At 34.8% G+C, this 24,981-nt stretch overlaps 3 protein-coding genes across 5 annotated transcripts; 1 reads left to right on the forward strand and 2 right to left on the reverse strand.

Moving 5' to 3' along the window:
• Positions 1-1,364: 1,364 nt before the first annotated feature.
• LOC110629596 (cleavage and polyadenylation specificity factor subunit 6) lies at positions 1,365-7,192 on the reverse strand. 2 transcript variants are annotated; one of them, XR_002490242.2, is made up of 3 exons: positions 7,034-7,192; positions 4,217-6,336; positions 1,365-2,221 (listed from the first exon to the last, which is right to left on the reverse strand). XR_002490242.2 is itself a non-coding variant. In XM_021776630.2 (2 exons), exon 2 carries the CDS (start codon positions 6,320-6,322, stop codon positions 4,370-4,372), a length of 1,953 nt encoding a protein of 650 aa, XP_021632322.1. In that variant the 5' UTR covers positions 6,323-6,336; positions 7,034-7,192; the 3' UTR covers positions 3,944-4,369. The 2 variants fall into 2 exon arrangements, 1 of the variants encoding a protein (XP_021632322.1); XM_021776630.2 differs by lacking the exon at positions 1,365-2,221 and having other exon boundaries at positions 3,944-6,336.
• A 1,212-nt stretch (positions 7,193-8,404) lies between these two features.
• Positions 8,405-15,232, reverse strand: LOC110630229 (actin-related protein 3). Of its 2 annotated transcripts, XM_043949823.1 has the most exons (9): positions 14,780-15,232; positions 14,180-14,636; positions 11,778-11,924; positions 11,169-11,261; positions 10,893-11,012; positions 10,056-10,166; positions 9,533-9,658; positions 9,341-9,439; positions 8,405-8,892 (listed from the first exon to the last, which is right to left on the reverse strand). In XM_043949823.1, exons 1-9 carry the CDS (start codon positions 14,824-14,826, stop codon positions 8,812-8,814), a joined length of 1,281 nt encoding a protein of 426 aa, XP_043805758.1. In that variant the 5' UTR covers positions 14,827-15,232; the 3' UTR covers positions 8,405-8,811. The 2 variants fall into 2 exon arrangements, with proteins under 2 accessions (XP_043805758.1, XP_043805759.1); XM_043949824.1 differs by lacking the exon at positions 10,056-10,166.
• A 4,651-nt stretch (positions 15,233-19,883) lies between these two features.
• On the forward strand, positions 19,884-23,422 carry LOC110629727 (protein terminal ear1). The gene is made up of 5 exons (XM_021776821.2): positions 19,884-21,001; positions 21,355-22,087; positions 22,187-22,306; positions 22,392-22,533; positions 22,649-23,422. Exons 1-5 carry the CDS (start codon positions 20,278-20,280, stop codon positions 22,952-22,954), a joined length of 2,025 nt encoding a protein of 674 aa, XP_021632513.1. The 5' UTR covers positions 19,884-20,277; the 3' UTR covers positions 22,955-23,422.
• Positions 23,423-24,981: the final 1,559 nt, after the last annotated feature.

The raw sequence follows: 24,981 nt of genomic DNA on the forward strand, positions 1-24,981 counted from the left end.
GATACCAAGCAAGAAATTGTCAAGGCATAAAATGACAATTTCTGCAGGTTTTCTTCTTCTTTCTTCAGAGACAACCATCAATTATTCTTTAGTAATATATCATCAGAACTCCAAACACACAATGGTACCACACAAAAAAAACAACCTTTCAAGTTCAAATTTCCTTGTCTGCGCCCAGAAAAGGGATGAACAAAGTGATGAATACAGTTAAATATTTTCCAGACATTCTAGCTTCCTGTTCATCCAACGACAGTATCCAAAAGATTACTTTCTGGAAATGCAAGAAAAGCCAATTCACTAATGATGAACTTTATCAAAAGCATAACAAAACATAACCTTATAGATTGCAACACCTGAGAACAAGTTCAGCATAATATCAACTTAATTCCAATTGGTCAACCAGCTGTTGATCTTCCGTGAATAGCTCAATGTTGTTGAATAATAACACAAAGGAAGCAAATTTAATTGAACGTGCTTTCTGGTTTTCTTTTATTTCTTTCCCTCAACAATATCTGATTTCATTGGATCCAAAATTAACACAGGTAACCAACAATTCATTACATCAGACACCCCATTATCAGGCTTACAGAACAAAAAATGACAGACAAAAACAGTATGCAATTAAGTGAACTAGTTTATATAAGACTAGGAAAAAAAAAAAAGGAATAGCCCATAATTTCAAACCTCAACTTCATTTATGTTTTTGGACCCTCCAAGTGAAATCTTTTGCAATTAAATTTCTTAACTTTGTGATACATGGAAAATGGTCATGACATCATCAATCACATCCAAGAATGAACATCGCAGAAGACATTTTCTTTTTTAAATCTTTCATTCTCGTTTTCAATAAAAAAAATTAAAATATTTTATACATAAACATGTTGATTTAAACATCAAATAGATAACAAATTTTCTCAGGAAAAAAATTCTCTTCAAAGAAATTGGGTTATCGTGAAAATTTTGATATTTTATCAATTTTTTCAAAAAAAAAAGGAGAAAAATAGATTTTAAAAAAAAAAAACATCTATAATGTGGTCAATGATGTCATTCCTGATTTGGATATCAGCTTGTGAATTTTCCAAGTCCGGCAAAATTTAAGTCCATAGCACCAAACAAAAAAGTTCCAAGGGATTGAAACCAAATGATTTCACTTAGAGATTTCAATACCAAAAACATGTAAAACTAAAAAGACAAAATTAAGAGCTACTCAAGAAAATCAATAAAAAGATAGCATGAGCAGACGTTGAATCTACTAACAGAGTACATACAACTGTAGTCGTTTGTCATCAAGTAGTAACCATCAAAAACACTGGAGTGCAGCTTCAAGAAGAAGGTCGCCGGTGGCCGTTCATAGATAATACAAGAATACTGAAGACTAAAATGGTACATTGCATAAGAAAAGCTACATCCCAATGTACAAACAAGAAAAACTGACTTGAACAACAAAATCTCATCAAGAACAACAATACATGAGGAACCTATACTTGATCCTCAAAAAAGAGGAAGAGAGAATACACAAAAAGCATTTTGTTGGGTCCCTCCACATCCACAATATTGCAGCATGCTTATAGCTCCTAAACCTGAGGGCTGAGGCACACCACCTCAAACATCATGAGGATGAAACTTATGAAATCACTTCAGCTTTTCAGGGAGTACGACCTTAGAAATTGGGTTTTATAAGCATTACAGTGACCAAAATACAGTGGGGACATCTACCCATCATTACAAAGTATTATTCACTCATCTCTGTCACATCTAACTTATACAGAGATACAGCAAGATGAATTACAAGACATTGAATATGTACAAAACCACAAATATAGGCCTCACAATTGATACAAAGCTTTTTAACCAGAAAATGATCAAAGAAACAATGGAGCAGGCCATTACATGATTTGGACCTAATAAACCTATTCGTTTACATGAAATAATCATGTTTATATGCCAAAACTTAACACTGACATCTCTTCCTTATTTTACAGCTCCACGAATACAAATCTTTCTAGACATATTCTAACAAGACCATTATTTACAGATTCTTAATTGGAGCTTGTGGGAAAAAGGTGAAAGCCACAATGGTCAAGGCTTCTTTTGCAAACTTGGCAGATCTAAACCATTAAGGAAGAGATCCAGTGGAGGCAGCTCATCTAACACTTCTTCCTCCAGGCAACTAATACAGATAGATTCAATCATGAAAACATAGAGTTGCCCACTCCACTCCCTGGATTGGTGATAAAAAGAAAACTCCCATGTCAATAGACATTCAAAAAATAACTTTGCCAAAGACGCATCCCCAAATCTATCACAATCACTCAACATGTTAGAAAGAGCATCAAAAGATAATCTGAACGAAAATCAAACTCCCTAGTTCATTATTTTTAATCACACTATCCATTGGCATTAGACTTTTAAAGGACTCATACAAAACAATTCATTCAGACCTACATAATTCTCATAGTTTTAGATTAAGTAAATCAAAATTGCAATATTTTCTAAAATCTTTAAGTAGATCAAAGATGTGCAGTAAAAACATTAGATAAATGATAAGTACCTACTACACTTGGAGATTCAGTTCAGAGTTCCGTATAAGGAACCTTTCTATGACTCAACCAGTGTGACTTCTAAATGCAAGCAATGCCAAGCACAAAGAAACTGGAACAACCATTTAGAAAAGTAGGACACGGAATAGAAAACGGAGGAGAAAAAGGAACACAAGCCAGAAAATAATTTCTGCAACTGTCCCATCCAAAAAAGGATTTCAAACATAAAACTTCAATTGAGAGCCTACAAACCAAGTGAGAGTATGTAACAGAAAATACCATCAACCAAAAAATGGAAAAAAGACACTCTCACCTTTGAATAAAACTATTTGTCCATCCCATCCTAAGAGAAAAGTTCTAAAAGAAAAACCAAACCAGTTGCTCTAAAAATTTAAATAACTAGATAATTTTACTTCCATAGAAACATGATTACATGCAGAGACTGACAAGAGCAATACCCCAAAATATTGTTACAGAGAGTTCCCTACAGCACAAATACGACCACCACTAACTTGAATCTAATAGGAAAATACAAATATTAGCATAACCAGACCGAAGAAGACAATGACCACTTCAACTATTCCAATGATCAAAGTCATAACCACCATGATTATTCCATCACCCCAAACAGAATTAGAGACTTTCATATTTTCCTTCAGCATAACCAGACAAAAAATGCCACTTGAAGCATAACCTAAGGAGACAGAAATGCCAATGAGTCTCCAATATCTTGCATTTTCAATATTCCAAAGACCAACGTCATAACTACCAAAAATGATTATGATTACACCACCCAAACGCCACCAGAGCCTTTCATTCTACATTACGCGTGACTAGACAACAAAATGGTACCCAAGAAATCCCTGATATAAAAAAAGTTAGAACCACCAACACTTCTAATTTGTAATTCCTATAAAAATGGGAAGAAAATAAACCAGTCATCACAAACTATCAGCTACACATAACCACTAAACATGCCAAAAAAAATCTCATTACAAACGTTCCAAAAGACGATCTTCTAAATTTTCCAAGAACAATTATAGAAACAAATTAAGGGGGGAAAAGAATTAAAAGAATTGAGTTTCATGGAAACAAAGCCAACTGGCTTAGCTTAATATTAATGATGCATGACATATTCAATTCACACAAGCAACAATAGGAGAAAACAAAAGATGACCCCCAAGTTCATAAAACCACTGTAAAAAAAAAAGACAAAGGTGAACATTGAACTATAATATTCTACCATATACAGTTAAACTCTTTGAAGTCAAATACAGAACATAAACTATCTCTACACTTTGGCACTATGGCATCTAGCAATGGTTGAAGCTTTCACCTATGCAATGGAAAAAATAAAAGATACAAAATAGATAGTACACTAAGCATCATCTAGGACAATCATATAACACAAGAAGGTTTTGGCCATTCAAGGGCACAAGCACCTAAAAGAGCATCCAAGGTAGTTATATATCCAATGGGAGGCTCCAATGCAGGATATGGACGTTACCCGCAAAGATTATCCACATTGGCATGCGATTAACAGTTGTCGATGTTTTCAAGCACACAAATATTGAGTTTCACAAATATTAAGTTTCATCTAATGATGTTCTTTAGAATGCAATAGGAAAGCAACACAGTATCTATTCTTCTCTTTTATCCATATGAGTAGAACTTACTTCTTCCCTCAAGAAGTCACCCCCTGCATTTCGGGTCAAAGCAGCCAGTGCAAACAATGGTATGCAGCATATAAGGCCAATGGAACCAAGAGTGCACATATAAATGATGAGGCCTTGTAAACCTGTCCAAGAAAGATGAACAGAATGGTTATGTCATTCTGATGGTAGGCGCCTCCTCTTGCCATAATCTGCATCCCTTGATCGAGACCTGTAATCTTCTTCAGGCACTGCTCGGGACCTGCTTTGAGATCTTGAAGAGGATTGCCCTCTATCCCAGTCATCCTCATAACCAGCGTCACGCCCTCTTTGTCGATGATCTCGGTAACTATCTTTTTCGTCCCGGTACCTATGTTCCCTGTGCTCTCTTTCAGATTTGTCCCAGTCATGCTCCCTCTCGTCACGATGCCTCCTATCAGAATTCCCCGACCAATCACGCTCAGAAACCCGTTCCTTTTCCCTAGAAACAGCACTTGACCGTGCTCCTTTTTCATGATTGACCTCTCCATAGCCATATTCAGAAGCCCCATCTTCACCACCATAACTTGACTCCCTTGTTCTTCGGCCAGGCTCTTCTCCCCATCCACCCATGCTAGTGTCAGACCACATTCCAGCATTAGGCCCATCCATTCCTGGGCCCATCATTCCCATACCATTAGGTGCCATTCCCCGACCAAAGAATGCTGGGTTGACATGAGGAGCCACCCCAGCAAATCCCATTGTATTAACAGCTGGAAATGAAGGAAGCATGCCAGGAAAACCGGGACCTGCAAATCCTCCGTAACCAGCCCCACGAGCCATATATGTTGGATCAAATCCAGCTCCCATCATACCCTGTGGAGGCATCATACCACCAGCAGGTCCACCAAAAGCAGGACCTGCTATGCCTTGTCCATAGCCTCCTCCATTGGCACCGCTTCCTAATCCGCCAGTACCTCCAACCATGTTCTTGGCACCCATGGTTCCTCTGCCCCTCATTGGTCCTCCACCCCCAGGCCCTCTATTGAGAACTCCTTGCCCACCTCGTCCCCACCCACCTCTTCCATAATTCCTCCCCGCATCTCCCCCTTGATAATTCATATTACCACCTCTGCCCGCACCATCATTCATAGGCCTTCTTCCCTGATTTTGTGACTGAGGTTGATTCTGGTTTTTGTTCATGTAAGAAGCCCCCATCTGCTTTAATGTTTGTGGAGAAGCAAAGGCCACAACACAAGCACGACCATTTAAAACATGCCCATTCATTCCCTCTTTGCATGCAGCCGCAGCTGCTGCATCATAAAATTCAACTTGACAGTACCCCTTAGATTTTCCACTAGCTCTTTCATCAAAAAACTTTATCTCCTTGACCCTTCCATACTGAGATAAAACGCTCTCAAGCTCTGCATCAGTTGTCCACCAATGTAATTCTCCCACAAACAGCATGGTTGGACCATTATCTATTGGTGGATGGATTTGATTTTCATTCATCACAGGATGATTGACGTCCATATTCATACTCATTTGATTAGCTGGCAACTGCTGAATGACTCGAGGACCACTGGCGCTAGAGTTTGGCAAAGTTGCAGGCTCACTGGCAATTTTTCTACTCATATCAGAAGGATCAGTCCCAATATTGGAGGGCACTGATGTCAATCCTTGGAACCCCATATTTTGGCCTTCAGAATCACGGGTCATCTCCATAACCCTTCCTTTTTGCGCAACAGAAGAACCATCTGGGTAACCAACAGGTCGCGTTTCTGGCCCCTTAACACCCATGGAAGATTCTTTCTGCTCATCAAAATGTGTCCCAGCATTAGAATATTTCCCTTCAATGGCAACCCCGGGATCATTTAGTCCTTGTGAACCACTAGTTTCAACTCTTGAACCATTAACATTCTGAGCTTGGAACCCTCCCTTACCCACACTAGCAGGTGGTGGTGGAACCTCAGATCGGTGCATCTGTAGGAAGTTCTCTCCAATATTCACATCATTGTAGAGATCATCGTACTCGTCATCTTCCCCCATCTCTTCCTCTGCAAGTGCAGGTATGGCACCACTTCCCTGATATTGCGTCTTCGGAGCTCCACCATATTCCTCATCCTCATAATCTATTTGTTCATCAGCCATTGGATCTGTTCAAACTGGCAAAGACATATCAAAATAAATTCTCTCTAGGTCAACCTATTTGAAAACAAAGTTCATAAAAAAGAGCAACAACAAATCAATCTCAATACCGCACATAAACAAGACAAACAACTGGTGAAAGTCAAATATAACCACAGAAACAACACCAATATTTAGAAAACATAATATGTTCATGAAAAAGTAAATTCAGAAAGCATCTTGAGAATAAGAGAATTGAAATTTTAAGCAACCAAAAGACAATAACGGAGATCAACGTCAAAGCAAAGATGAAAAATAACTAATTATGAAACATTAGCTACCAGCTACTACAGACTCTAGAATCAAGAAGATAACCAATTACCTAACCTTAATACGGCAGCCAACCTCGCAAAAACTCATAAATCACGGCAAATTTCACTTACCCATGTCGTTGAAAAGCTAAGAACACGTAAATTCGAGCATTTGCTCCATAAAAACAATGAAAACGAAAGAGAAAAACGTATACAATAATACAAAATTACCCAGAAAAAAATTAGAACAGCCACTGCCTAAATGCGATGAAAAACTAGAAAAATCGTATATAGATATCATAAAATCGTGAACCCACTGTGGAAATCTAATTACCAAAAACAAAAAGATAAAACTTCAGAGAACCAGTAATAATAACATTGCGGATAAATAACAGATCCCTCAGCTTCAGGAATCAAAATATACCGAAATAAATACAGATTCAAACAAAAAAAGTCCGCGACTCTGTTAATTCCTCTCCGTCTCAGCCACCAAGGAGGGTTTCCTTTTCCTTTGGTTTCTCTCCCCCTTCAACTCTGTCTTTATGATCTCCTTTTACTGTTTTGTCTGCATTTTCTCAATTTTATCATATAAAGCTCCCTCAGGCTCAGCAGTGACACATTCCCCATGCATTGCCCCCCTCTCCCTCCCTCGGCTAGGCCTGGCCCAGCCCAGGCCTTGTGGATCAAACTTACATCTCTTGTTCCTAATATGGAGAATTATTATATAGTCCTCAAATTTAATAAAATTAACTATTTAATTTTTTAATTTTAAAAAACACATTTAAAATTTTTATAATATCTCAGAAATATTTTAATAAAATATTTAAAATAATAAATTAACTAGTGAGTTTTATTAAATTTAAGAAACTAAAGAGTTATTTTCCCTTTCTTTTAATAGGCTTATATTTACCATATCAATTTTCCCTTTTTGCATGATTTTTGCTACTTTCTCAGTTTTCTATGTTTACTTTCAACGATGAAATCATAATTAACATGTAGTTTGAAATCTGAAAAAAATAATTTTATTTACTTATTTTTTAATAATTTTATATTTAAAATGAAAATTTTTCATTTTTTAATTTAAAATTTTTATTTTAAAAAAAATAAAATTTTATTAATTTTACAAGAATTTATTTAAATTTATTTTTCAAAATAAATTATACCGACTAAGGAATTAGAAAAAAAAATGAGTTTTTTTTTTTTTTTTTTTGGGGGGGGTTTCAAATTGATCATTCAAAATTTAAGATCATAAAAAATGAAAATTGTACTAAAATTCACTGGCTTAATATATATATAGATAGATAGATAGATAGATCAGTTGAATTTTTCTTATTTGATTTAATTTTGAGTAAGACTAATAACTTAAAACATCCTTATGCTTAGTCACAATCAAACTTTTTAAAAAAGAAAAGAATGGATACACTGTCACACTTGACATTGTCTTCAAAGATTATCTACCCTCCAAACAAGAGCTCAGATTGCCTTCCTTGCCCTTTTAATTCAAGGATACATCCATGGCCATGGGCAAGTGAAAAGCATCTCACTAAACAGGTAACTGTGAAATAAAAAAAATCCAATGCCAAATCTTGCTGAACTCTTCCCCAACCCAAATTCATAAGAAATGCAGACAAGTCAATTCATACCCAACTACCCATGTGTCACCAAGAAGTGGTAGATTTATAGAACCTACCACTTGGATGACCATAGTTACACAAGGAATTGAACAAACGTACAATCCTTCATCCAAAAAGGTTAAATTAAGATAAGTCTCTAATTCCAACTAGTGGCCAATTCATACAAACGAATGAAATTTATATTATGGTGTTATAATCATTCACAAAACAATAAGGAAAAGGAAAAATGGAGATTATCATAATCTAACTGAACTGAAGACTAAAATTTCAGCTCAACTGTGTGTACTAAATGACAGTTTCTAGCAACATAATTGACCTCCACCCTATAGACTTTGAGGGAGAACCAATGAAAGAATCAGTACAAGAAACCCATCTTCTCTGTTAGCTTGTAGATTGAGAATCAATACTTTACACTGCCTCTTACTACCCATTAATATGGATGAACACCATACAGAGATGTAACAGGGAAGCGAACTGAGGCTATTTATGGGAGTGCAAAATAATGTCTTTGCAAGGAACATTGGCATCTGAATGCCCATCGAATCATCTGGCAAATCAGAACTTTGCATTAATACATTCCCTTGAAAACAGGATTGCTGCGGCATATGCTTGCTCCATATTCCTCGTATTCTGCTTTTGTGTGGCAAGCCTGCACAGGAGTAGAGCATTCTTTAAATTTGAAGTCGTAATCTGAATCAGAAATACATAACAAAGCCTGGTGAGGGTAATAATAAGCATGAGACATGGTGAAATCAACCCCAAAAAACTAGTATCACCTCATAATCCAGAGAAGACCCTTAAATCAAAGCTCATGCAAAATTACATGCTCATTTTCTATCAGCAATCATATTAACGGAAGTCATGACCAAAACAACTAAATTAATACAGCAATAACAAGACCTACAAAGCCATCTAAAGCGCACACAGCTGTTGATGTTTCCTTTTTTGATCTCAACTTAACCATAGATTTGAGCATGTATAGACAGGGGCATGTTTTCATTCTTCTGGATCTTAATTTTGATTATAAAAAAAAAAAAAAAGAAGAACCTCAAGGATTCCCAGAAACAAATGGAAAAGTCATAATCAGTAGTTCTTACAGAAAAAAATTCAGGTGTTGATGCGAGAACTGAACCTCCAAACCAAACAGCAAATCTCTGGATGGGATGACTGACTACATTAACTTCCACTGGTTGTGACTAGAAAACCAGAAACAGAGGTGCTCAGTCTTAGTATTTAATAATAGCTGCGCTGTAAAATAGAAGAAATAATATGCAGTTCAAAATGCTTACTTTTACTCCAGCATCCAGTTTAGCTTCAAAAGCAAGAGCCCTTGCATCCACAATCTTCTTCAGATCCCTTTGCAACCTTTTACCAAAGTCCTTGAACATGGTTGATCCCCCAGATAACACTATATTCTGAGATGAAAGTGTTGCAGCAAGTCAAAGAAATATTCTATGAATGAAATAAGAAGATACATCATGACTGCTTGTGTGGATAACCAATCAAATTACCAATTAACAAATCTGTGAGAAGGTGTAACTCATGCCAAAGTTTGACTTTTAAAATTATTAAAAAAAATGACCAAGGAGTGAAGAAAAATAAGACAACAGTACATATCTATTAGGCATTCAGGAAAGCAGTCCCATTCATAACGTCCAAGACCAAAAATACAAAAAAAAAAAAAGGTTTGTCCCGCTAAAATTTTCACATTATTTCCAACACTTGATTGTAATTCTCTTACCACAAATTGCAATATATTTCATCTATGGGCCAAAGTTGGCATCATTTTTTTTTGGTGTAGGTATAGTTCACCTTGTACAAAGCCCTCCTTGTATCAATTGGTGCAGACTGAATGCACTTGTCTATTACAGCTGATAAAGGAGTGGTGAAGTCACTGCTATAAATCTCTGGATTAAAGAATACCTGGAGAGCAAGTTAGCAAATCCTCAATGTTCAATATGTGCAATATGTGCTCTAGTGTTGTCCTCACATACTAAAAAAATTGTCAAATATACTTTTTTGTCTCCTCAAAATAAATGCATGAATCTAGTAAGTAGTAAAATAATTTTTCAAATAAACCAAGTTATTCCAGAAGACTGGCTAAAAAAGCAAATTTAGTCCTGACTACTAACCAAACAAAGATCTTCAGATTCATATGGAATTAGAATAAGCCAAAAGGAATTATGGAAATCCCACATTGAAAATACACCTAGTGAAAGGGCATAACATAAATGGTTGATTTGTAACATTGAATTGGCTAGTTATTTTGACGTACACAGCTCAGTCTCTTATGTAAGCTTGTACTAAAATGAACTAGTCTGTGGTATTCCCAGCACTCTCTCCAAAAGCCAAATGTTCCAGGCATGCATTTGAATAATAGGAAATCTCAGTAATCACTTAAATGGGATGAATGCAGAACAATGCTGCTTCTAGGGTGCTATATAATAAACAGATTCATATTAACATTTAGTAAATTTTACGAGTTGTTTAGCTCCCATGGTAATAGAGGCTCCACAAGCAACTCCAACTGAAATTACTCAGGACGGCAACGTGGTATTAGCATCAAGTTTAGTAATAATCAAGACCTTGATTAAATTTGGAGAATCTGGGTAGTCATTCAATATGGCAAAAAGAAAAGGTAGAACAAACCTCAGGGCCAAGAAATCGTTCATAGCCAATGTCACAGGAGTATGGTGCCCCTGTTTTGGGTTTAATACCTCTCCATTGCTTAATATACTTGGCTGGTTCTTTGTCATGCTTGTTGTACTCCTGAAAGAGTTATCTTGTCACATAAGTCATGCATATGTAATAACTAGCAGGAAAACTGTACTTATTGAAATTGTGAAACTTTTGATGAAACTATGAAACCTCGCCCATATGTTTCACAAATCAATTAAACTCAAAATTTAAGAGGATAAAAATTACCTTCACAATGTCTGAACATGTGTAGCAATGCATTTCCTTCACCCGTCGAGCTACATCAAATGAATCTTCTGGTGGTACATTCTCTCCTCTTTCCTGCAACAAACAATTTTAAAAAGCAACAGACTAAAATTATTACCATACAATCCACAATTCTGTACGACAAATCAACACATTTCAAATTATCACTCTGAAGCCATTTAATGACTTCCATAAGTGAGGTGCGGTGTTTAAAGCATTTAAAAGCTAAACAAGGTCAGTAAACTTATCTATCTTCCGGCCAGGATTGAACCCATTGACTCATCGGTTTTTTATTCAGTAAAAAGACAAGCAGCTCCCAGGAATGTGATTACAGTAAAATGATAAGATCAGAGCACCACTTTGTACCTTTCCAACTAAGTTTAAATAATTCTTTTTCTGAATTTTTTTGAATTCTTTGTTTGGTTTTTAATGGTCAAACAAAATGAATCAATCAGCTAACCAGCCCAATTTTTTAGTACTGTGTGATCGATGGTTTGCATTATAATTAAAAAAAAAATCAATCAATACTTGATAAAAGAAAAATAACAAAGTGTCAGGACACTATTTATCCATTAGACATCAAAGGCATACCCGCATCAGCTGTTGGATAAAGAGTGTGACGTCTTTTCCAGCAATAGGAATGGACTTAATGCTGCTCCCAATAACATAACCATCAGCAACAGGTACAACGTGACTAGCCCCATCTCCAACATCCACCACAACCCCTGTCATCTCACACTGAAGAGAATGGAAGTCAATCACAAAGGAAAAATATCACTACCTTGGACATTAAAACACATTGAGAACAGGCTCAAAAATGTAGTTAGATTTCAGCTAAAAATTAGAGGTATTTTTGTTAGGAGACTGAGATAGCAAAATATATGACCAAACTAAACACAATTTTTAACTATCTAATCATGAAAAATATAAAGAAAAAGGAAAAAATAATGTAGGCACATTCACAGAGTGCTAGTAATCCATATGAAAACACAAAATCAAATAGTGAACAACCAGAATCATCAATTAAAATTGAATTACAGTCCATTAGGCTAAATGCATCAACAGTTTATTTCAGATGCAAACATACAACAAGAAAACCAAAAAGCAGTGGACAGGGTAACTGGATAGAAAAATAGCAAATGGCTACATTCAATGATCTCAATATATTCGTTATCTAGCTCCATGAAAGCGTAGTTACTTCAAAATCCCTCTGTTCATAGAGAATGCTAGCAAAACTTTCAAAGCCTATACCTTGAGGCCTCTTTTCATGTACTTAATGTTGTGATTTCAGGATAAATTTTTATCAGTTAACATTCAATAAGGTATTGTAACCAAGCTACTACTCATAATACCAATCTATAAGCATTATGCAGAAAAAGCAATTGGCCCTGCAATAATATTTTGCAATGGTGCAAATAATATCAAATTAAATGCCCTCACACACTCAGGAGTTTAAAGGCCAAGGATAATCAATCCATCACATTGTTTAAAGCTGATTTCCAAGTATTCAAATTAAAATAATAAAAGTTTAGTTCCACCAATAGTTTTAATCCCAAACAAGTCGAGGAGTTTTGTTTACTATTATTATTCTTATTGTTTTACTTTATGGGTGTGAGTGTACATGCCATGAACAATTCTAGCCTCAGGCACCACCAAGGATCACTGAACATTTTGGTAAAAAGTAACAAATAATTTAACAATAAAAAAACAACATATAATTTAACAATAATAATATTAAAATACTAAAAAAAAATAATTATTTTGAGAAAACCACATGTAACAATTTTATTTGTCTTTTAATTGTGTCCTCAAGGGCACTTCGGTGTCCATCAAAAGTCAAAATATCTACCAAATGTCCTTGTCCATGGACCATATAATGTGTGAAGGAGTGAAGGACAAGGTGTCCTCCAACCTTGCCTAGGTGGCGTCCTTGTCCTTCCACATTGTAGATGCTCTAATGGCATAGCTTACAGACCCTCTCTCAAAAACATGCATCCAAAGCCTACCTGTAGTGTCCTGAACCAAGCTACCACTCCTGATACTGATCTATATAAGCATTACGTACAAAAAAAGCAATTGGCATGCAATAATATTTTGTGCAGTGTTGCAAATAATACAAATTCAAAGCTCTCGTATGCTTGAGTTCAAACTAGAAATGCCAAGGATAATAATTCATCACATTGGATCATATTTAAAGCTGATCTCCAAGTGTTCAAACTAGCACAATAATCTTTAGTTCCAGAATAGTTTAGTCCTGAACTAATCAAGGATTATTATTATTATTATTATTTTACTTTATGTGCGTGAGTGAACAAGACATGAATAATTCTAGCCTCAGGCACCACCAAGGATCAACAGATATGATGTATCACTACCTTCTACATTTGAGACATGTCCAAAGCCTACCTGTAGTGTCCAGAACGTAGTGTTCAATGGATTAAATAATTCATTCTGAGATTGACCCTTCCAACCAAAAGATAAATATGAAGGAAAAATAAATTCAGTTACATTAATGCAGCTATGCATTACTTATGATATCTGATGCTAAATTACAAGAATTAAAGAACGAAGTTGAGCTTAATGCAGCAGATAACCTCGAGCATTTTCATACAGAAGAAACACAATTGTCCAGAAAGTGTTCGGCAAGAGGATGTGAGTCATATACTAGATAGGATCCTCAATCACGGTTAACTATTTCACATTCATTTTCATCAATATTCTCCTTCAGCTTCAGAAAACGCCATTTACATGCAATTAGCTTGCATATAAGTAGTAATGTAATAGCCATTTTCATCTCCAATTTCAAGTCCCAAAACCAATTGCAAAGCTCTAAATTCGACAAACAACATAACTCTGAAAATTTAAACCAGTCATTGACATACAATAACACATGCTTAATTCACCGCTGTCTTTCTTTTTTTTTTTTAATTCAATCGTCTAATGGAATTTAGATAATTGAAATTGGGGGGAAAAAGCCCTCAAAACCAACACACCTTAGATGTTGTGTACCCAGCCGCTAGAGCCAGCACCGAATTAACCGCAATATAAAGCCCAGGGACGTTAAATGTCTCGAACATAATCTCACCGGTGTATTCGCGACTCTCCGGTGCAGTAAGCGGGCTCTCGGTCAAAAGAAAGTAATGATCCTCTGGATCGCATCGTAAATAATTGAATATGCATTGCTGCCAGTACCTTTCCATAGCGTCCCAATTGTCAACTTGGCCATGTTCAATAGGATAGCGAAGATTATAAATACTACTCGATCTGTACTTGGCAAACGCCTCTTCTCCAATGAAAAAATCTAGATCGGCCATAACACCCGCGCTGTGCTGCGCAAGCCAATTCGCTTTTGAAGTTCTGGATTGATTAAGAAACGAATCGTTTAGAGCTACTACAGTAGGTAAAATAAAACAAGGCTCTACATTTCCAGCAAAACCCATTTTAGTATACCTGCAAAACAACCACAGAACCAAACCAAAAAAAAAAAAAAAAAATCACAATTCAGCAAAAGCCCCAATTGGGAAATTTCATCAAACACCTTCCGTGCTCATCTACGTTTAAAAATAAAAGAGAAAGATAAATAGAAAAAATACCCGGTGCCATTGTCCATGACAACAGCAGGGCGAGTGGTCGGGTCCATGAGAAAGAGGGATGAGGGAGATGAAACGCAGGTGGAAAAAATGAAGAAGGATCTGCGAGGGAGATCCAATAAAGGGTTTAAGGGAGAGGTTCATGGTCGGGAAGTGCGCTTCGAGAAGCGCAAAAAGGAAGGCGAATTGGTGATGGCGATGAAAGGAGACTTGGATCCCAAGTGAAAGCAGCGACTCAACGACAATGGTAGCTTGGAGTTGGTGAAGAATAATAACAATAATAATTTACCCATCTCAAAAAGACCATATAAATTTTGTTCCTTTCATCAACTTGAGCATCATCATTACCACTCTCTCCCGTTTTCTAATCTAATCTGTGTCTGTGAATCTCTTTGGCTTGTATTCTTTTCTTGCCTATTCAAGCGAAACACAACAGCACCCGGCTCAACTCAACAGCACCCGGCTCAACTTTAAAGAAAAAAACATTATTTGCTCTTATATTATTTTTTTATCTAAAATAAATTTCATTTCATGAAGAAAGTGGGCTCGGCCCATTTCATCATATGGTCTGAGAGAATTAAGTAGAAACACAGAAATTTCTCTCTACTTCAACAGAGAGAGAGAGAGAGAGAGAAAGGATTTCTTGAATTTTATTATTTAATCTTGTATTACCAAAAGATTCATTCTCCCGTTTTCTTGGTTTTTTGTTGCAAGGATTTCTTATGGGAAGCTCAAATATTCATTCTTTAGCAAGCTTTGGCAAAGGACTGGAGTGAAGTTGGCTCGCTTATTGAGTTTAGAAAATCTAGAAAGATACAAGTGGACCATCAGAGACCACATTGCCTCCACCCTCCTTCTTGTTCAGTTTAGTGGATTTGTTGCTTCCCTTCCTCCCCTTTGTTGGGTTCTAAGGCCTTGGAAGCCTACTGATCTATGCCATTAATCATCGATTGATTGATTTATCTAAAATAATTAATTAATAAATTTTTTAAAGTTTTATAAATATTTTAATATATATTTTAAAACTATTCCTATAAAACATTTAATAAATTTTTTTATAATATATGAACAAAATAGTAATTTTCTCTCCGGTGAGATAGCATAAAACCTATGAAGCAGGGAAGCAATTGTGATTTGTACATTGGCAGCTTCACTAAATATTTTTATGTTTGAACATTCTTGGTGACAGTGTTAAGGTCAAATTAAAATAAATCTAAAACCCTAATAAACAAAACCAAAATCATAATGCCTAGAAACCGATTCTTGATTCTCCACCACACCAACCCAACACCATCAACGATTGGATTGGCCACCGCATTCCCAGTACACGACATCACTCCGCATTACGCACTCGTGTCGTGTCCCCCCCCTTATGTTTTCCACTATTTAAGATCCAAATCCAAAGACTTGGACTATTCTTGGGAAATTATTTTTGTAATAAGATATGGTCTAAGTTTATTTATAAATTATAAAATATGATAAGGTAGAAAATTTTATAAAAAATAATTTCTATTATATCTTTAATAAATAATAATAATAATAATAATAATTATTATAAAAAAATATGGATGTGAATTAATTTCTTCAATTAAACATGGGAAAAAAGAAAGAGCGTACAGGATGGTGAGGAAGCATAGACATGGGTCCTTGAAACAAGCAAATGAGTATGGTCCCATGACACTTTTGTCTCTGCCTAGGTTTCTTTCTTTTCTTTTCTTTCTTCTGCCTTTGCAAATTGCAATTACATATTCATGCATGCGTGCCTAATCATTCTACTATTATGCTTCCTTCTTCTTCTTCTTCTTTTCTATTATAAATATATTCTATTAAAAATAATTAATTTATCTTATTTTAAATATATAAAATTTTACTGCTATTTATAATAAAATTTCATTAGAATAAAAAATGTAATTCTGTGAATTAATAGTATTATTAGAAATTTCTGAGATGATGCAGCGGATGTGGACCAAAAATGAGGAATGTCTTATGGAGAAATAATTATTAAAGAAGAGGAAAAGAAAACATCCCTTTCAGTTGCTTTTTCATTTATATACACTTGAAAAGATACTTCACTTTAGTGTATACTATAGCAGTGGCCCATTAATTCATGTGAAGCAAATGGGGAGCACACCAACACTGTCTATGACCCTATTAATTTTAATTTAATTATTAATTAATTATTATTATTATAGGTTAATTAAAAATCCCTTAATTAATGCTACTGATTTGATTGAACTTACACTCAATAATCACTTCCCTCAAAAGGAGTTCTTCTTTATTATTCAGATTTATTTATATTTTCTTGTTTTAATTTTCACTCTCAACTTCAATTCATATATGTAAAAAAAATCATGCAAATTTAAAACCTAAATTAATAAAAATCTATTAAACAGAAGAAATAAGTGGGGAACAAAAAGTGTGGGCAATAGAGGACTGAGGCATTGGAAATCTCATGTTAGGAGTTTCAAGTCTATTTGTCTGCAGAATTTTCAATATTTCATCCATTATTCTGCGTTTCATATTTTTTTTTTTTCTTTTTACAAAATTGAGTGTGGTGATATGAGATTCAGAAAATAGAATTTTACAATGAGTTCTGTAAAACTGAAAAAAATTTAAACCTAAAAGAGAGTATTTCTCTTTTTATATGGTTTTTTTTTGTTTGTTAGTGACGTATTAACAGAACATGTATCATTGGTCCACCTATTCTGCTATAATGATATGAACGTACAAGGGAATCAAATCTTTGTTTCATGCATAACGGCTCCTGATTCTCCCAAACACGCATGCGGATTATCTCACACTTTTCAATATTTCTTCATCCTCACTTTGATCCATTATTCTGCGTTTCACTTTCTTTTCTTTTAGTTTTTTTTTTTATCCTTTTTACAGAATTGGGTGTGAAAGAATTTAACCTAAATTACGTATTTAATTATTGATGTGGCCCTAAATCAAATATCCAATTTATTATATTAGGTAAAGGTGTTTAATAATTGATTTGAATTAAATTTAGGTCCAAATCATTTATGTCTATCATAATACATAATTAATTAATTTAAATTTTAATTATATATTTTTTTATTGGTTAACCATTTAAATCATTTAATAGCTCCATACTTCAATTATTAAAGTTAATTTATTAATTAATGATATACTAATAATAAAATACAATAAAAAATTATTAAGGTCTTAATTGTAAATTTGTTAATATAATAAAAATATAGCCGAAAAATATAAATTGTAAAATATTATAAAAAATTAAATTTAAATATTAAATTTCAAATAATGATGAAATAAAAAATATTTAATTAATTTTATAAATCATACATTTTAAAACTTGTAAATTATATAAAAATTTTAATTTCAATTTTTTAGAAATTAAAAAAATTAAAATAATTTTTACATATTATTTTAAAAATTATGACTAATTTAATTTGTTAATTATTTAATTAAATTTATTAATTTGAATTGAGTTGGACTGATTGAATTTATCAATTAACACCACTAAAAGAAATATAAAAAAAAACTAATTTAACTAAATATTATTGTAAAATTCTTAATTCTCAGTTTGATATATACACATTAATGTAGAAGAGTTATTTTTAAATGTAGAGCTTGTGAAAGCTCAAATTAATAATAAGTTAAAAGAAAACAAAAGTACAATTAGAATTTTTTATATAAATAATTAATAATTTCATCGTTTATATTTTAAATTATTGATAATTTATTTTAATAATTATTTTTATAAGAATTTATTTAAATATTTTCTTTAGAAGTAAATCATAATAAATAAAGATAGTTAGTGAAAATATTAAAAAGAAATAATTGTAAATATTACCTAAATAATACAACAAATTGTTTGTAAACTGAAATTGACACTTAATTTCATGCTAGTAACTTTCACATTATAGTAATAAGAATTTATTAAAATTTGAATTTTGCATCTGTCAAAAGAAGAAAATATATCAGTAGATGAAAGAATAATTTGGCAATTTGGCATATGAAAAAATAATAAAAAAAAATAAGAAATTGGTAAAAATTAGATAGATATTCCTAATTAGGACATTGAATCCACAAATTTAGTAATATTATGTATAATAGCCAACTTCAAATTACCATTTCAAGTTTATTCCAAATTAAGCAAGTCCACTTTTATTCGGTATATTAACCATTTATCTCTTTATTTTTAAATTTTTGTATACACATTAAATAAATTCAACTTAAAAAATAAAAATATTTTATATGAAATTGAGATATAAATTAGAATTTTAAAATTTATTTTTAGTTAATTAAATATGAAACATTTCAAAATTATTGAAAAAGGTAATTTTATTTAAAAAATAAACTCAACAAATAAATTAGTATTACCGGAACTTAAATAGAAGCGAGACGCTTGAAAAGAGAGAAACACCTATTTATAAGAATTTTAAATTAGATTTTAATGACACTGATCTTTATCTGAATTGAGTCATTCTGTCTTTACTTTGTTTGTTTTCGGAAAACAGGATTTAGCTCAGGATTGCCCATTTTTAATTTCAGGATTTCTCTGTTCGAGCGTAAATAAAAAAGATAATTAGAGTTGAGATCGATTTATCAATGTATCATTCAATTCATGATTAAAGCAAATCAAATTGACTGATGGTCTAAATCTATCAGAAGAGAGTATAACTTATACCGAAATTTTATAATTACATACATCAGAAAAAAAAATTAAATAGTCGTTTAATAAAAATAAATATATAAATATATCTATACGTACAGTTTTATTTTTATGTGAAAAATAATAATTTTTAAAATAAAAAAAATGAAATATAATTCCCCAAACTAAATTTTTACCACACACAAATCCTATTATTTCTTAATCTACGAAAATCAGATTTGATTTTTGAACTAAAATATACTAAATTATAATTGATACAATTTTTATAAAAAATTCACATAAAAATTCGAAGAATTAATGCAAAAATAAAGCTATTAGTAGTGGTAGTCAAAATACCCACATGAAAAGTACTAAAATGCAGCAGCCCCATTATTACCCTTCAGTTTTTGGCCAACCTTTTGGCTTTTTAGCTTTCCAATTTTTGTGTACCTTCACTGTCCCCCCCCAACTACTCTTCACCGCCACATGTACGCTACACCTCTCTTCTCAGCCCATCACCGCCACATCACCACCACCCACCACCACCAAAACAATGGTTGCACTTTTCAAGAACACCATCCAAGGGTATTTTCGTCTTTCACCTTTTGAAGCACAAAAGCTATGGTAAAGGACATTTTTGGCAACGTTGGCTTTGATAAGAAAACAGAGAAAAAAAAAGGAAATCTCTTTATTTCTGCTTTTTCCCACTCAAACACTCTCTTCAGGGAAACACAGAGAGACGCAGAAGCAAATTTGCCAATTAGACTGTTACTTGTTACACTGAAGTTCGCCAGAAAACCGTGTTTTTCCCCGTTGATTTAAGCGGTTTCGCGAGCAGTTCTAGGAACTCGGGAAACCCACCACCATGGGAGAAACCGATATTGTCCGGTTTCCGGGGAGCCTAGACCCTAGAGCCCAAGAGTTCAGGCCAAGAAATAACCCTAACAACGTCAACTTCATCCAACAAATGCCCCTCTTTGGACCAACGCCTCCACCGCACCAAGTCTACTATGCATATTCTTCTCCAGCTGCGCCTTTTAGCGATGGCGGAGGAGTTGTAGGGTACTCGCAGTACGCTTCTGCACCACCACCAGTAGCGTACGTTAGCACCGTTATGCCTCTCCCGCCACAGTCTGCTGCACCAACGCGGACGCTGGTGTTGAGTTCGGTGCAGAGCGATGTCAGCGAGTGGATGATTAGAAGAGAATTGGAGGTGTTTGGAGAAGTTAGAGGGATTCAGATGGACAGAATTTGTGATGGGATCGTGACCGTCCATTTCTATGATCTGAGACATGCAGAGAAAGCTTTGAAGGAGATACGAGAACAGCACATGCAGCAGCAAAGCAGGTTAAGAAGCCTCTTCGCTGCCTTAGAGCGAAGTTCTGGGTTTCTGGGAATGGGAGAGAACTTGGTTGCACCACCGCCTCCAGCGGCGCGTGGACTCATTGCCGGTTGTGCCGTGTGGGCCCAGTTCATCATTCCTTCGTGTAACGCTGTCCCAGAAGGGCATAACCAAGGGACCGTAGTAGTTTTCAATTTAGACCCGAATGTTTCTACCTCGTCCTTGAAGGAAATTTTCCAAGCTTTTGGTAAAAATCACATGGGTTTCTTTTCTAGTTTCTTCTTCTGTGGGTTTTATTGAGGTTTTAGTGTCTCTGATTTTTGATACGTTGTAGTTTGTTTTTGTTTGGCCATAGGCTTATAAGATCTGCGAGTGTTTGATTATTACTTTTGGATGGATTTGTCAGTTTGTTCAATGCGATGGGTCTCTTTCTTCCTCTTTTATCTGTCTCCATAATTGACATCTTTCCACGAGAAACCAACAAAGAACAACTTCTTCATAGTTTAATTTTGTTATTTACTTTGCGAGTTCAATTATTATTATTCTGGGTTTTCTCCATTTTTATTTATTTATTTATTTTGCTTCCCTTGGGAGTTGCAGGTTCTGTCAAGGAATTAAGGGAGACTCCATTGAAGAAGCAACAAAGGTTTGTGGAGTTTTATGACATAAGAGATGCAGCCAAAGCTCTCAGGGAGATGAATGGAAAAGAAATTCATGGAAAGCAGGTTGTTATTGAGTTTAGTAGACCTGGTGGCTATGGCAGAAAGTTTTTCAATGCCGCCGCCACCACCACCACCACCGCCTCTCCTAAAGCTACTTCTATTAGCAATGCATTCGTTAATGCGAAAATTTCAAGTTATGCACCACCACAACCTCCTCCTCCACCTTCCCCACTGCCTGCACCACAATTGCCTCGTAACTTCTCCAGTCGTTCTGCTCCTAATATTCCTCCGCGTGTTTTTTTGGCTCAAACTCAATCTTCTTCCACGAAGAAAGCCTCGAATTTTAGCAAGGGAAACACAAATAATGAGATTGTAAACGACAAAGATTCGTTGGAAGCGTCCATGGGTGGTTTGTCAATACATGGTGGAGACGAAGATGGAGTTGCAGTAAAGGTTGGTGATGGGCCTGTGAAGAGAAATGCAAAGAAAAGCCAAAACAGCGAGTCTTGTGCCCCATCTACAAAGCAGCAACATAGAAGTAGGCCATGGAAGAGCAGGCAAGCGAAGAAGTTTGATACCCGTTTTCTCATAAATGAAGATGCCATGGTGGAATCAAATTCCAGTGATTCTAGGACCACTGTCATGATCAAGAACATACCCAACAAGTACAGGTCTCTCGCTCCGCCCCTTTTTCACTCATGGGTAACTTCTTTACAAAATTCCTTACTATTTGGGACTATTTTTTGGTTTTCATATTTGAATCATTGCAGTCAGAAGCTGCTCTTAACCATGCTAGACAGCCACTGTCTCTACTGCAACGAGCAGATTGCCAACGGCGAAGACCAGCCTTTGTCCGCCTACGATTTTGTCTACCTCCCTATTGATTTCAAGTGATCTTCTCTCCTTTTCTTTTCTTCATTTTCATTTATATATTTTTCTTATCCGTGATGGTTTCAAATTTGTGATCGAAAACAGTAACAAGTGCAATGTGGGTTATGGGTTCGTGAACATGACGTCTCCGCAGGCAACATGGAGGCTCTACAAGGCTTTTCACCATCAACCTTGGGAAGTTTTTAACTCGAGGAAAATTTGTGAAGTCACTTACGCCAGGGTCCAGGTATTTTTTTACTTCAGTTCTTGTACTCAGATTAGTGAATAGTGGCCTAAAAATGTCTGCTTCTGATCGATTGATATGATGGTATTTGTGGGAAAATAATAATTTTAAATTGAAGGGATTGGAAGCTTTAAAGGAGCACTTCAAGAACTCCAAGTTCCCATGTGAGATGGACCACTACTTGCCAGTGGTTTTTTCACCTGCTCGAGACGGTAGGCAACTGACGGAGCCTCAACCCATTGTTGGCCAGAAGCAGCAGCTCCCCATGATTCTTGGTCTTCCCATGAAATCCACCGATCTTGAGAGCAAGAACAACAAAGGAGACGCTGACCAAGAAGAAGAAGGAGATACAACAGCTTTCGCAGCCGAAACGGCGGCGACATGGGTAATGATGACGGAAACTGCAGCCATGGCAGCTGAGTAATGGATGGGCCTATAAAATTATAACAAGAAGAAATAGAGAGCTAAAGAGGGTTTTGTGGAATTGTCTTCTGATTCTCTTTGGAACTGGGAAGATATGAATATAAAACCATATATATAGTTAGTGCAGCCAAATCCTTGTGTCCATCACTGCCTGCTATTGCTATATGAAGAATTGCAGCCGCTGAATGAGGTTGTTGTTGAGCTCCGAGCCTCCACCTCCATAACTCACCTCGTCTTTCATCACAAGCCTACTGGGACTTCCTGTCATATTCTGATATCTTCCTAAGGCTCTTCCAGTTACCTGACCTAGCCTGAACACCATTGCCTACTCCATTAACTCTCTCTGTATCTTTTGTATTTTAGTATTAGCAAAGAAAATTTTCTTTTTTTGGCTGGATATGAAAATTTGTAGACCCTTTTTAGCGGTGTTGTAACAGGAAATTTCATTTCTGAATTTTTTTTTTTCTCTGAATTCAATGATCAGAAAGGAAAAACATGACTACTAACTGGAATGAGGAGCTAATTTGAACATCGAAAGGAGAGAAAGAGAGAGGGGGAAGGGAAGAAACCAGGGAAACCAGTTACTAGGTGGCACCATGGTCCTACATGTTATGTCAAATCAACTGAATTTTTTTTTTTTTAAAGGTAAATGGATGGAGATGAGAGTTAATAAAATTTTGTTGTTGCTGCCTTGCTGGTTAAGTCCGTGAATGTAATGGAAATAATTGAAGGATAGAAAAATGTCTAGGCATTTGTATAAAGATGGTTATTATTTCCAATTAATAGACAATTGCTCTAGGGGGATCTATGTTCTGAGGAAATTCACAACGCTATCTTGAAAACATCATTATCGTTCCTTTTCTGGTTATTCACACATAATCATCTCAAATAGATGAAAATCAGGTGATGCAGATTTGTTTTTTTCTTTTGGGGTGGTATCCCAATTATCTAGAGTTGTTTTTTTGTCCCACTTTTGAATTTGGGTCGATGTTTGGATTAGGAATTTTATTATATGTGGGTTAGGGTGAAAGGCTTGATTATTTGGTGAGCACAAGCTTTTTATGTATTGATACCTTTTTGAATGACATTTAGCTTGGGTGCAGTTTGATTAGAGAGTCATTTGAAGTTGGATTATTGTCCATACATTTATTATTCTCATTTTGGAGATGGGGCTTGGTGCATGTACTTTCAGATTCTTCGCCTTTCCACAGGGTAAAGCCAACTGTTCTTCTTGTGGAGTAGTTCCTCAAATTTTACTAATTATTTTTTTTTACTATTAGTAAAAATATATAAACAGATGAACACGGCTAAGCATTTTCATTTTAAAAAAAAAATGAAACAAATCAATTCCGTTTAATTAATTTAATTATTTCGATCGTTTTAAATTAAAGAAGAATTTGATTTTAATTTTTTTGAAAATGGTTAATTTCATTATTAAAAGTAGCAAGGGTTTAGGCCATTACAACTTAAAATGCCAAACACAAAAACTACTGAAGTCCAAATTGGTTTACTTCCTAAGAAACTAAATTTTAAATTTTCTAACTTTCTAACTGAGTTATCCCCAATTAAACAAGACTCTAATTAAATTAGAAAAATAAGTGACTTTCCCTTCACCAAGCCAAGAATAACCTTTTAACTTTTTAAAAAAGTAAAAAAAAAAAAAAAAATCGATTGAACATATATAATTTTCACACTTTTTAACCCCAAACCAAATAAGAAATAAATAAAAAAAAAAACCCTTATTAAGAGGAGAGTTGAAATCCGGGCTAGAAATATAAGACATAATGTAGATTGTAGTTCAAACCAAAAGGAAATTCTAGTAATTAAGAGTACACCACTACAACCAAGATCACCTTCACGATCCTGAGGAGAAGATATAAAATAAAATCTATGTGATATTATACTTCTCTTTAATACTAAAATCATAAATCTTAATATGATAAAAAAAAAGAAAAAGAAATAGGTATTATGATTTTTATAGCATGCAAAAAAGCGATATGATACTCCCTTGGTATATATTGATTTGGC

The sequence above is a fragment of the Manihot esculenta genome, chromosome 13, assembly GCF_001659605.2.
Source record: "Manihot esculenta cultivar AM560-2 chromosome 13, M.esculenta_v8, whole genome shotgun sequence".
NCBI classification, from domain to species: Eukaryota; Viridiplantae; Streptophyta; class Magnoliopsida; order Malpighiales; family Euphorbiaceae; genus Manihot; species Manihot esculenta.